This window comes from Mobula birostris, chromosome 8 (assembly GCF_030028105.1).
Source record: "Mobula birostris isolate sMobBir1 chromosome 8, sMobBir1.hap1, whole genome shotgun sequence".
In the NCBI taxonomy this organism is placed as follows: Eukaryota; Metazoa; Chordata; class Chondrichthyes; order Myliobatiformes; family Myliobatidae; genus Mobula; species Mobula birostris.
In genome coordinates this window covers 97,583,228-97,597,566 of record NC_092377.1, presented here as the reverse complement: position 1 = coordinate 97,597,566, position 14,339 = coordinate 97,583,228, and the positions used below count along the sequence as shown (strand labels likewise).

The following is a 14,339-nucleotide window of genomic DNA, read 5'->3' as shown; positions in this document are numbered from 1 at the left end:
GACCCATCCTTGCTTGCAAAGACTGAGCCTTTGATAGAGGCTACTTTTATACCCAGTCATGATACCTCACCTACTACCAATTAGCCTGCTTAATGTGGAGTCTTCCAAACCGGTGTTACTTGAATATTCTGTGCACTTTTCAATCCTATTTTAACTCTGTCCCAACTTTTGTTGAGTGTGTTGCAGCCATCAAATTCTAAATTTGTGTATATTTACAAAATGCAATTAAGTTGGTCAGTAAAACTATTGAAATTCTTTTCTTTGTACTTTTGTCAGTTAAATAAAGGTTCACGTGAATTAACATATCACAGATTTTTGTTTTTATTGCATTTTGGAAAATATCCCAACTTTTCTGGAAATGGGGTTTGTATTTTATATACCCTATGTGACTGCTATGCAGATAACTGAGCAGGTAGAACTGCTGAACATACTCTGCCTTGATCTTACAAACGTAAATGACAAAGGGTTCCGGCCCAAAACGTCGACCGATCTTTTCCACGGATGCTGGCCAACCTGCTGAGTTCCTCCAGCGTGTTGTGAGTGTTGCTTTGACCCCAGCATCTGCAGATTATTTTGTGTAAATGAATGTGTGTTCTAACTATCTTCTTCCCCTCCCATTCCTTTTAGTTTTTATCTCAGCAACCCTAAACTTAATAATATTGCAACCTTGCACTCCTGTTTATTCCTTTCCATAGATGCTTCCTGACCTGCTGACTTCCTCCATCATTTTGTGCATTGCTCTGGATTTCCAGTATCTGCAAATCTCATGTTTATAATTTGTTGCTCCACTGTGAAGTCTCTTCGCGGTATGAAGAAGTTTGAATCTTCTTTTTGATGGGAGTTCAGTGAAACACTCTCTGTGCTCCCCCTGTGATCACTGTTGCTCTCTAACTTTTTAACAGCCAGACTCACTACCACAGGCACATGTTCCTCCTGGGCTCACCTCATCCATCCACCCCCCCCCCCCACACCTATCTTCCCATTCATCTGGCTTTATCTATCACTTCCAGCTTGTACTCCTTCCCCACCCCCACCTTTTTTTGTGCTTCTTTCCCCTTCCTTACCAGTTCTGATGAAGGGACTCAGCCTGAAATTCCGACTCTTTTTGCCTGACCTGTTCAGTTCCACCAGCATTTTGTGTGAATAAATTTGGATTTCCAGCATCTGCAGAACCTCTTGTGTTAAACATTGTTTCCCAATGCAGCATGTTTCACACTTCATAAAGCATGCCCATTTTATTACTCAGAACTAGATTAAGCAGGACTTGCATCTTCATTGGGCTGGAGACATAACGAAATTTTAAAAAATCTTTTGCTCATAGATCATGAATTCCTTTCCTTTACACATTTATTCCTCTATATTTGTTATGTTTGTGGTACCAGGAAGCTGGGTGGCTGTGAATAATGCACAGAGAGATTAGGAACAAACATATTGCTGCTTATTATACTTGTAAGTCATCTACCCAGAATGACCGCTCACATTACATTCAGTACACAACCCACAAGGTAGCTTTAGCCGGGAGGATGTGGAATCGATATGGATAGAGCTGCATAACACTAAGGGGCAGAAAACGCTGGCGGGAATTGTGTACAGGCCACCTAACAGTAGTAGTGAGGTTGGGGATGGCATTAAACAGGAAATTAGAAATACGTGCAATAAAGGAACAGCAGTTATAATGGGTGACTTCAATCAACATATAGATTGGGTGAACCAAATTGGTAAGGGTTCTGAGGAAGAGGATTTCTTGGAATGTATTCAGGATGGTTTTTTGAACTAACATGTCGAGGAACCAACTAGAGAGCAGGCTATTCTAGGCTGGGTACTGAGCAATGAGGAAGGGTTAATTAGCAATCTTGTCCTGAGAGGCCCCTTGGGTAAGAGTGACCATAATATGGTGGAATTCTTCATTAAGATGGAGAGTGACATAGTTAATTCAGAAACAAAGGTTCTGAACTTAAAGAAGGGTAATTTTGAAGGTATGAGACGTGAATTAGCTAAGATTGACTGGCAAATGATACTTAAGGGGTTGACGGTGGATATGCAATGGCAAGCATTTAAAGATCGCATGGATGAACTACAACAATTGTTCATCCCAGTTTGGCAAAAGAATAAATCAGGGAAGGTAGTGCACCCCTGGCTGACAAGGGAAATTAGGGATAGTATCAATTCCAAAGAAGAAGCATACAAATTAGCCAGAAAAAGCAGCTCACTTGAGGACTGGGAGAAATTCAGAGTCCAGCAAAGGAGGACAAAGGGCTTAATTAGGAAAGGGAAAAAAGATTATGAGAGAAAACTGGCAGGGAACATAAAAACTGACTGTAAAAGCTTTTATAGATATGTGAAAAGAAAAAGATTGGTTAAGACAAATGTAGGTCCCCTACAGACAGAAACAGGTGAATTGATTATGGGGGACAAGGACATGGCAGACCAATTGAATAACTACTTTGGTTCTGTTTTCACTAAGGAGGACATAAATAATCTTCCGGAAATAGTAGGAGACAGAGGGTCCAGTGAGATGGAGGAACTGAGGGAAATACATGTTAGTAGGGAAGTGGTGTTAGGTAAATTGAAGGGATTAAAGGCAGATAAATCCCCAGGGCCAGATGGTCTGCATCCCAGAGTGCTTAAGGAAGTAGCCCAAGAAACAGTGGATGCATTAGTGATAATTTTCCAAAACTCTTTAGATTCTGGACTAGTTCCTGAGGATTGAAGGGTGGCTAATGTAACCCAGCTTTTTAAAAAAGGAGGGAGAGAGAAATCGGGGAATTATAGACTGGTTAGCCTAACATCGGTGGTGGGGAAAATGCTAGAGTCAGCTATTAAAGATGTGATAACAGCAAATTTGGAAAGCGGTGAAATCATCGGACAAAGTCAGCATGGATTTGTGAAAGGAAAATCATGTCTGACGAATCTCAGGGAATTTTTTGAGGATGTAACTAGTAGAGTGGATAGGGGAGAACCAGTGGATGTGGTATATTTGGATTTTCAGAAGGCTTTTGACAAGGTCCCACACAGGAGATTAGTGTTCAAACTTAAAGCACATGGTATTGATGTGGATAGAGAACTGGCTGGCAGACAGGAAGCAAAGAGTTGTAATAAACGGGACCTTTTCAGAATGGCAGGCAGTGACTAGTGGGGTACCGCAAGGCTCAGTGCTGGGACCCCAGTTGTTTACAATATATATTAATGACTTAGACAAGGGAATTAAATGCAGCATCTCCAAGTTTGCGGATGACACGAAGCTGGGCGGCAGTGTTAGCTGTGAGGAGGATGCTAAGAGGATGCAGGGTGACTTGGATAGATTAGGTGAGTGGACAAATTCATGGCAGATGCAATTTAATGTGGATAAATGTGAGGTTATCCACTTTGGTGGCAAGAATAGGAAAACAGATTATTATCTGAATGGTAGCCAATTAGGAAAAGGGGAGGTGCAACGAGACCTGGGTGTCATTATACGCCACTCATTGAAAGTGGGCATGCAGGTACAGCAGGCGGTGAAAAAGGCGAATGGTATGCTGGCATTCATAGCAAGAGGATTCGAGTACAGGAGCAGGGAGGTACTACTGCAGTTGTACAAGACCTTGGTGAGACCACACCTGGAGTATCGTGTGCAGTTTTGGTCCCCTAATCTGAGGAAAGACATTCTTGCCATAGAGGGAGTACAAAGAAGGTTCACCAGATTGATTCTTGGGATGGTAGGACTTTCATATGATGAAAGACTGGATCGACTAGGCTTATAGTCGTTGGAATTTAGAAGATTGAGGGGGGATCTTACTGAAACGTATAAAATCCTAAAGGGATTGGACAGGCTAGGTGTAGGAAGATTGTTTCCGATGTTGGGGAAGTCCAGAATGAGGAGTCACAGTTTGAGGATAAAGGGGAAGCCTTTTAGGACCGAGATTAGGAAAAACTTCTTCACACAGAGAGTGGTAAATCTGTGGAATTCTCTGCCACAGTAAACAGTTGAGGCCAGTTCATTGGCTATATTTAAGAGGGAGTTAGATAGTGCCCTTATGGCTAAAGGGATCAAGGGGTATGGAGGGAAGGCTGGTACAGGGTTCTGAGTTGGATGATCAGCCATGATCATACCGAATGGTGGTGCAAGCTCGAAGGGCCGAATGGCCTACTCCTGCACCTATTTTCTATGTTTCTATGCTTCTATGTCTGACAGCAACTCATGAAGGTCAAAATGTGCATACATGGTAAATTCATCTTCTTTCCACAATTCTCCTCTATTTCTGTTTGGGTAACTTAGGGTCCACAGTATACGCTCACCAATATAGATCCTCCGTCCTGAAGAAGGGTCTCAGCCCGAAACAGCGACTGTTTATTCATTTTATTCAGCTTAATGTGAAAGAGACTAAGGAGCTGGTGGTAGACCTGAGGAGAGCTAAGGTACTGGCGACCCCTGTTTCCATCCAGGGGGTCAGTGTGCACATAGTGGAGGATTACAGATACCTGGGGATACGAATTGACAATAAACTGAACTGGTCAAAGAACACTGAGGCTGTCTACAAGAAGGGTCAGAGCCGTCTCTATTTCCTGAGGAGACTTAGGTCCTTTAACATCTGCCGGATGATGCTGAGGATGCTCTATGAGTCTGTGGTGGCCAGTGTGATCATGATTGTGTGCTGGGGCAGCAGGCTAAGGGTAGCAGACACCAACAGAATCAACAAACTCATTCGTAAGGCCAGTGATGTTGTGGGGATGGAACTGGACTCTCTGACGGTGGTGTCTGAAAAGAGGATGCTGTCCAAGTTGCATGCCATCTTGGACAATGTCTCCCATCCACTACATAATGTACTGGTTGGGCACAGGGATACATTCAGCCAGTGACTCATTCCACCGAGATGCAACACAGAGCGTCATAGGAGGTCATTCCTGCCTGTGGCCATCAAACTTTACAACTCCTCCCTTGGAGGGTCAGGCACCCTGAGCCAATAGGCTGGTCCTGGACTTATTTCCTGGCATAATTTACATATTACTATTTAACTATTTATGGTTTTATTACTATTTAATTATTTATGGTGCAAGTGTAACGAAAACCAATTTCCCTCAGGATCAATAAAGTATGACTATGACTATGATACTGCCTGACCTGCTGAGTTCCTCCTGCATTTTATGTGTGTTCTAGCATCTCATGTTTATTGTTCTATTATATAACACTAGGTTAATCCTAGTCCCTGGATCACCGCCCCATAACATAGTTACTATATTACTTCACTGAAGATGCCAAAAAAATTTGGTCTGGTGCACTCAATAGTGGGTAAAATTTTAGCAGCATCAAAAGTGATGATTAGTGCCAATCCCTCTGGTAATGAAATTTTAATTTTACAAGTATGCTGTATAATTACTTCAGAAATTAATTGGTAAGTTATGAAGTTGTAAGAAAATATATCTGCTTTCCTGCATCTTGTTTATCTCTTAATCCAATGTGTTTGTCCCCATATACTTCATCTCCTGTATATAATGTAAAATTATGCATTCTAGTTTAGATTTTGTATGGTTGAGGAATGACTCTTCAGTGTCATTAATTAAAGAGCTTAACTGTCAGAGGGTATCTCTTCTGTTGTTTCTTGCAGGCTTTCGAGCATGTCAATCAGCACAGAAGCATCTCATTCTGCATGGCACCCAGCAGGGAAGGAGCAGAGCTTGCCTCCAACCCTTGCCTGAAGACCTTTTGACCCACCACATTCAGATTCCCAACTATCCTCCACAAAATGAGTATCAACATTTAATAATTGTTTTCTTTATTCTTATAGATCTCAGATATGTAAAAAAAAAGGCATACATGTAATGTGACCGTGCCAAGTATGCTACATTGTATAAATCAGTATCACGAGTCGAAGAAGTAGTCTGTAAATAGAAATATCTCTGGCCCACTGCCAATCAAGGGCATTATGGGGATTCTTCAATAATCGTTCCACTTGAGACTGAGTCCCTCCATGCCACAATGCATACATGTACCAAACTCTTAACCGCAATCAATTTCAATAGGGTCACAATTATTGCACCGGGTATGGCAGGCAAATTTCCCAGCAAATGCTGTATAAGGGAAAATGGGCTGCAGATCTGCAAATATAAAATAAAAACAGAAAATGGGGCGATATTCAGCAGGTCTGGCCGCATTTGTCGGAAGATAAGCAGAGTCGACGTTTCCCTTGGAAGACTGACACGTCTGACTTGAAACATCAATTATTTCTCTCCCCACAGATATGACCTGCATTTTAACCTGCATTTTCTGTTTCTATTTTGCATTAAGGAAGATACTGCTGTCAGCTTTAGTCTGCACCAACATTGGACTTTGCAACTTCAATTGCGAAACTGAGGGAGTCTGCCAGTGCTGCAGTTGCGTCATACTTGACAATAAAAAGTGTAGCACTACCTCTTTCCCCACCTTTAGATCAAGAACACTAGTATCCAATTTCAGGAAGCCTGAGAAAACTTGTACTTGCTTATGGTACAGTAATTTTGTGAGTGTTAACATATAGTCCTTACACACTTAGATTGCAGTAAAGCCATAATGATTCAAATGTTTTAGAAACCTACTTATTTTCTTATCAATTACAAGGCTGGAATAAGTTACATTAAATTTGTATTTAAGTAAGGTAGTTAGATAATCTATTGTTTACATTGGTTGACTAAAAGATAATCTCTATCCATTCCTCGGTAGTATAGTGGTAAGTATCCCCGCCTGTCACGCGGGAGACCGGGGTTCGATTCCCCGCCGGGGAGGATGTATTTTAAAATCACAAGTAAATTGAAATTACAATATAAAACTCAAAACAAAACACAAACTGTTAAAACAAAACAGGGATTCTTTTTTCCTTTCTATATCCCACTTTTTAAATTTTAAAAAAAGCTTTACGTTCTCCCAAGTTCTACATGCAAGTGTCTGCTGTCTTGACAGGCCCTGGGTGAGTCAGTGGTCCATATTTTAAAACAGGACAAACAAGTGCGTTTCATGTCGTCACCTACCGATCATTTTACTTCGGAGGGACTTCAAAACTTCACTTCAGAGGAGTTGTGGGATGGAGGGGGGACGAGTCCTGTCAAGGGGCGGAGGCGAATTCTACTTCGTACCAAGCGGACGTCATGTCGGGGCAAATCCGCGGGCCAGCGCGTTCTGCGGCTGCGCAGTCATAACCCGGACCGTTGGTCGGTAACCGGCGGCTCGGTAACGCCGGGTATGAGGGCGCTGGAAGTTTCTAAACGGAGAAACACGCGCAAATTGCTGGAGGAACTCAGCGGGTCAGGGTAGCGTTTTTGGAGAGGAATAAACAGTTGCTGTTTCAGGACTCTTCATCGGAATTTTAAAAAACGGAGAGTCTGCAACCGGGAGTGTTGTAGAAAACAAAGAAAAAAAAGCTTATTGTCGAAGTACTGTACTGCATGTCACCATATAGATGAGATTAATTTTCTTGCAGGCATTTACAAGAAAATAGATACAACAGGTTTTATGGGGGGAAAGCTGTACGTAAAGTCTGACAAAACTCGTGTGCAAAAGAAAACAAATTGTGCAAACAATAAATAGTACTGAGAACATGAGTTGTAAAAAGTCTTTGAAAGCGAGTCTGTACTGCAGTTAAACTGCAGTGAGTGAAGCTATCCATGCTGGTTCAGGAGCCTTGTGGTTTTAGGATAATAACTGTTCCTGAACCTGGTGATGTGGTCACAGGGGCTTCTGTACCTCCTCGATGGGAGTAGCGAGAGGAGAGCATACCCTGGATGGTGGAGGTCCGTGATGATGGATGCTGCTTTCTTGTGGCAGCGCTCCATGTTAATGGTGGGGAGAGCTTTTCTTGTGGTAGGCTGTGCTGTATCCTCCACTTTTCTGTTCCTGTCTATTGGTGTTACCGCACGAATGAGGACGTATATGGTTGGGGGCGAGAGAAGTGTAGGTTCAACTTTTCAGGGGTATATAAAAAAACAAATATGGCAATGTTTTTCCTCTTCCTCTATTAGTTTGGATTCCATTTTCCAGAATAAAATGATGTGCCGGAGTCCGGGTTCAAAATTTCGCTGGTCGTGTCATGACGCGTCGGAAATGACGGTAATCGTTTAACAATATCTCTCTTAGCAACGGGACCAGCCTTCGAGAGGACCGCCGGCTCTGGCTTTACTGTACCACCACAGGAGGAAAGTCGAAACAGCCGAAATTTGTTTGAGTGCGGGTGTTTCTTCCTGCTCTATCGTCGCAAGAGATAAAATGCCAGGTGCCTACGCACTGGAAAAAAGCAGCCAAAAATCTCTGTATCAGAGACCCAAGAAGGACCATAGAGTAACTGAAGGTTTCACAGTGAAAGCCATGATGAAAAATTCCATTGTAAGTAAATATTAATTTAGTCACAAAAGCTTACACTCTTAAGGTAGGCATACCTTAATTTTTATGAATGTGGATGATCATCTGAGCAGCATTTCAGCTGTGAATTGTGTCAGGGCTCTACACACCAAAATTTGCACATTATTATCATATATTGATAACTTGCATCAATATAGTACCCTTTCAAAGCACCAATATGTCCCATGCCCAGTTCAATAAACAAACTAAACTTAACATTTTGCTCAAAGTTTCAGAAATTTACTTTTTTTTGGGTCATTTCTGCTGTATGTTAAACAAGCAGTCGGTATACGTCAGTGCACCATTTGTATGCATTTGTGCTGACAGCACATCAAACTAATTAATTAAACTGATTTTTGGGAACATGGAGGATCTCATCTTTGGTCTACCTTGAATTAACTTATGCCAAATAGTAGTGTTTTGGTAGGCTTTAGCAAGTTTGGGTGATATTTGGTAATGAGATCAGTCTTATCTTGGATTTAATAACCTGACGTTCAATTCCAAGTTTGCAGGGAGATGCTGGATAGTGACATTTCTAAAGCATGAGATCCTCCGGAGAGGAAAGATAAATTAATGTAAAATGAAATCTATTATGCTTATTCCAAAAAGAACATTTTGTAATTCCTGTGAACTAATAACATCAAACAGAGGGAAACATGAGGCTAAACTAAGTACTGCAAATGAAGGTCAAATGAGCATCTGAAATCCATACGGGCCTGGAATTTGTGACTGAGATTGTCTTCACAGTATTGAACTGGAGGAAATTATGGCTCACCCATAACTGGATATTGGGTGAACAATGGACAGACAATAAATGATCCAGAAAGGTGGTGGCAAAATATCACTGCATGTCTTCACAGTTTACATTAATGCTGCTTTATGGCTGATATATTTTACACCAGCAAAAAAGCCTGTTTTTTTTCTGAAGCCACAAAACACTATAATAATTAGGAATGCTTTCATCTAAACAAAGCACAATAATTATTTTTAGCCCGTGAGGGTAGCAGTTTGTCAATACTATGGTCAAACAACTAACTGGAAATGTAATGGAGGACAAAGCAAAGTCCAATTTCTTTCTATCCTGGTTTCTTTATTTGGCTCCATTATCTTATTTTCAGCCTTATTGTTAATGACTGTGTGATGTCCATGAAGAAAAATGTTTCAATGGTTCATAGCGAATGAACTCGCTGACCCTGTACTTTGTCCCTCAATCCATTGCTTTACCTTTCACCTGTCACTGGAATGTATCTGCATGTCTTACAGATGATAAGCTTACCTGTTTTTTTTTATCCCAATCAGTCCATCTCCCTCTACCACCTTGAGCATTCATAATTTCTCCATGTTCATTAAGATTTCTCCTACATTTGTACTTCATCTCTATTCTCTCAACCTGTCTTTTATTTTATTTAAGATGTTGCTCTCCTCCTGCCTATTAATCACTGTTGTTCTTGTTGCTTTTATTCTTCTTTATATTCTCATTTACTGATTTTGTTTCTTCTTTGCAATCAGTGACTCTCTAGTTTCTCAATCTGATACCAGTTTCTGTTATGGTGCCCCAGGATGCTGCCTTGTCTCCTATGGTTCACTTTATACTAGTGGTAAGGATGGGGGCATTGGATGTCTCTACATTCAATAAATTTGCAGATGGATCTTAAATCTATGTAAGCATTAAGGCATTGATGCACAATATTAGAATTATGCCCTATGTACTGCCTAGTGTTGAGGCTAAGAAGTTCCACTTTAGTCCCATCTGACCACAAGGCCTTCTTTCACATCTTTATAGTATTTTCTAAGTGACACTTTGCAAAGTCTTTACGGGCAAGGATTTGGTTTTTTTTTTTGCGCTATGTTTGCGATATTGCGCGTCAATCAAGTAACACCACCCCTACTATAAAATATGATTGAGATAGCATCATGATGTAGGGATGATTTTCAGCAGCAACAACTGGAAATCTGGCCAGGATTGATAGTAAGATGAATGCCACTAAATACAGAGAGATCCTGGATCTGCCAGAAAGCTTAAACTTGGGAGGACAGCGACCCAAAACACACTGCCAGAGCAAACATGAAATGGCTTCAAATTAAGAAAATTGGTGCCTTTGAGTAGCCCAGTCAGAGTCCTGATCTTAACTCAATCGAACATCTTTGGCAAGACCTAAAGATTGCTGTCCACAGCCATTCCCCAACTAACCAGGCACAGCTTGAGCAATTTTGCAAGGAGGCTTGAGCAAATCTTGCTCCATCACATTCTGCAAGGTGAATAGAGACTTGTCCAAAAAAGACTACTGGTTATTATACCATTTTCTTTCCTCTGTTCCTCCGTCTCTGCCTCCGCCGCATCTGTTTCATTTCAGAACTGAAATGTCCACCTCCTTCAAAGAAAGTGGCTTCCCTTTCTCCACTGTCAACACTGCCTATATCCACATCTTTTCCATTTTGTGTGCAACTGCCCTCACCCCTCCTTCTGCCGCCAACCCAGGCATAAGATTCCTTTCGTCCTCATCTACTACCCCACGTTTCCATAACTAGCAAATACTACTCTGTAACTTCTGCCATCTCCAATGGGATCACACCACCAAGCGCATCTCCCTCCCCCACCTCCACATTCTGCTTTCCACGAGGATCATTCCCTACGAGACTCCCATGTCCACTCATCACTCATAGAACATAGAATAGTACAGCACAGTACAGACCCTTAGGCCCACAATGTTGTGCCGACCCCTAAACCCTGCCTCCCATATAAGCCCCCACCTTAAATTCCTCCATATACCTGTCTAGTAGTCTCTCAAATTTCACCAGTGTATCTGCCTCCACCACTGACTCAGGCAGTGCATTCCACGCACCAACCACTCTCTGAGTAAAAAACCTTCCTCTAATATCCCCCTTGAACTTCCTACCCCTTACCTTAAAGCCATGTTCTCTTGTATTGAGCAGTGGTGCCCTGGGGAAGAGGCGCTGGCTGTCCACTCTATCTATTCCTCTTAATATCTTGTGTAACGCTTAGTTATATTGGCTCTTATATGACTAGGGGAAATCCCACCCAGCACCTGCCTCAACACTTCCCACAGAGTCGGTTGCTGCCTGAATCAATCCCAAACATCAACCATCAGCCAGCACACCCAGTACATTTTACCAAGTACAATTTATAGATATTACTAAGTCTATGACATTAATATAAATTCGATACAGAAAAGGGAGTAATGAAAAAAAAGCGCCAACACTTATCAAAGTCCAAGTTCTTCTGCGCAACCGTTGGAGCTCAATCGATTCCGGACAACCACCCGAATCCTGTCGACTCACTGCTCGGGACCACCCGGAGTGATCAACCGGAGCCTTTCCGCACGTCCACCATCCTCCCCGTCTCTCCTCTGACTCCCCGCCAAAAACCCCGTTCCCAGTCATATGATACAGCATTGTATCCGAAAACAAAACAATACATGACCACCCATTGGTTAATAGCACCCTGCTATCTCTAATAACCCAAGCAAATGTCTAGCTAGAGACTTTCTCAGCATTTAACATAACAAAGAAGCATTCCCCAGTATAACATAACAAAGAAGCCATTTTAAATTTAACGTACATAAAAAAAGAAAGACCCTGTACACTTGTATACCTCTATCATGTCTCCTCTCATTCTCCTCTCCAAAGAGTAAAGCCCTAGCTCCCTTAACCTCTGATCATAATGCATGCTCTTGAAACCAGGCAGCATCCTGATAAATCTCCTCTGTACCCTTTCCAGTGCTTCCACATCCTTCCTGTAGTGAGGTGACCAGAACTGGACACAGTACTCCAAGTGCGGCCTAACCAGAGTTTTAAACAGCCTGCATCATTACCTCGTGACTCTTAAACTCTATCCCTCGAGACTCTTAAACTCTATCCCTCGACTTATGAAGGCTAACACCCCATAAGTTTTCTTAATTACCCTATCTACCTGTGAGTCAACTTTCAGGGATCTGTGGATATGTACCCCCAGATCCCTCTGCTCCTCCACACTACCAAGTATCCTGCCATTTACTTTGTACTCTGCCTTGGAATTTGTCCTTTCAAAGTGTACCACCTCACACTTCTCCAGGTTGAACTCCATCTGCCACTTCTCAGGCCACTTCTGCATCCTATTAATGTCTCTTTGCAATCTTTGACAATCCTCTACGCTATCCACAACACCACCAACTTTTGCGTTGTCTGCAAACTTGACAACCCACACTTCTACCCTCACATCCAGGTCGTTAATAAAAATCACGAAAAGTAGTGGTCCCAGAACCAATCCTTGTGAGACACCACTAGTCACAACCCTCCAATCCGAATATACTCCCTCCAACACGACCCTTTGCTTTCTGGAGGCAAGCCAATTCTGAACCCACCTGTCCAAACTTCCCTGGATCCCATGCCTTCTGACTTTCTGAATAAGCCTATCATGTGGAACCTTGTCAAATGCCTTACTAAAATCCATATAGATCACATCCACTGCACTACCCTCATCTATACGCCTGGTCACCTCCTCAAAGAACTCTATCAGGCTTGTTAGACGCAATCTGCCCTTCACAAAGCTATGCTGACTCTCCCTGATCAGACCATGTTTCTCTAAATGTCCATAGATCCTATTTCTAAGAATCTTTTCCAACAGTTTTCCCACCACAGACATAAGGCTCACTGGTCTATAATTACCCGAACTATCCCTACTACCTTTTTTGAACAAGGGGACAACATACGCCTCCTTCCAATCCTCTGGTACCATTCCAGTGGACAACAAGGACATAAAGATCCTAGCCGGAGGCTCAGCAATCTCTTCCCTTGCCTCGTGGAGCAGCCTGGGGAATATTCCGTCAGGCTCCGGGGACTTATCAGTCCTAATGTATTTTATCAACTCCAATACCTCCTCTCCCTTAATATCAACATGCTCCAGAATATCAACCTCACTTATATTGTCCTCACCGACATCAAGTTCCCTCTCATTGGTGAATACCGAATAGAAGTATTCATTGAGGGCCTCGCTCACTTTCACAGCCTCCAGGCACATCTTCCCACCTTTATCTCTAATCGGTCCTACCTTCACTCCTGTCATCCTTTTGTTCTTCACATAATTGAAGAATGCCTTGGGGTTTTCCTTTACCCTACTTGCCAAGGCCTTCTCATACCCGCTTCTTAAGCTCCTTTCTTGCTACCCTATATTCTTCAATAGACCCATCTGATCCTTGCTTCCTAAATCTCATGTATGCTGCCTTCTTCCACCTGACTAGATTTTCCTCCTCACTTGTCACCCATGGTTCCTTCACCCTACCATTCTTTATCTTCCTCACCGGGACAAATTTATCCCTAACATTCTGCAAGAGATCTCTAAACATCGACCACATGTCCATAGTACATTTCCCTGCAAAAGCATCATCCCAATTCACACCCGCAAGTTCCAGCCTTATAGCCTCATAATGTGCCCTTGCCCAATTAAAAATTTTCCTGTCCTCTCCGATTCTATCCTTTTCCATGATAATGTTAAGGGCCAGGGAGCAGTGGTCACTGTCCCCCAGATGCTCACCCACTGAGAGATCTGTGACCTCACCCGGATCGTTACCTAATACTAGATCTGGTATGGCATTCTCCCTAGTCGGCCTGTCAACATACTGTGACAGGAATCCGTCCTGGACACACTTAACAAACTCTGCCCCGTCTAAACTATTGGACCTAATCAGGTGCCAATCAATATTAGGGAAGTTAAAGCCACCCATGATAACAACCCTGTTATTTTCACACCTTTCCAAAATCTGCCTCCCAATCTGCTCCTCGGTATCTCTGTTGCTACCAGGGGGCCTATAGAATACTCCCATTGGAGTAACTGCTCCCTTCCTGTTCCTGACTTCCACCCATACTGACGCAAAAGAGCATCCTGCTACATTACCCACCCTTTCTGTAGCTATAATAGTATCCCTGACCAGTAATGCCACCACTCCTCCCCTTTTCCCCCCTCTCTATCCCTTTTAAAGCACTGAGATCCAGGAATATTGAG

At 42.5% G+C, this 14,339-nt stretch overlaps 2 protein-coding genes and 1 non-coding gene across 8 annotated transcripts in view; 2 read left to right on the top strand and 1 right to left on the bottom strand.

Moving 5' to 3' along the window:
- The window catches only part of prkn (parkin RBR E3 ubiquitin protein ligase), a 1,184,373-nt gene extending 1,177,255 nt beyond the window's left edge, over positions 1 to 7,118 (bottom strand). For all 6 annotated transcript variants that reach the window (XM_072265746.1, XM_072265747.1, XM_072265749.1 and 3 more), the window contains exon 1: positions 6,979 to 7,118. In XM_072265746.1, coding sequence (XP_072121847.1) covers positions 6,979 to 6,985 — 7 coding nt within the window. In that variant the 5' untranslated portion in view covers positions 6,986 to 7,118. The remainder of the gene's footprint in view (positions 1 to 6,978) is intronic.
- trnad-guc (transfer RNA aspartic acid (anticodon GUC)) lies at positions 6,664 to 6,735 on the top strand. The gene has a single exon. It is a non-coding gene; the product is annotated as a tRNA-Asp (tRNA).
- A 961-nt stretch (positions 7,119 to 8,079) lies between the features above and the next one.
- LOC140202257 (parkin coregulated gene protein-like) overlaps positions 8,080 to 14,339 on the top strand; it is a 253,430-nt gene continuing 247,170 nt past the window's right edge. Inside the window, exon 1 of the mRNA XM_072267134.1 lies at positions 8,080 to 8,326. Coding sequence (XP_072123235.1) covers positions 8,210 to 8,326 — 117 coding nt within the window. The 5' untranslated portion in view covers positions 8,080 to 8,209. The remainder of the gene's footprint in view (positions 8,327 to 14,339) is intronic.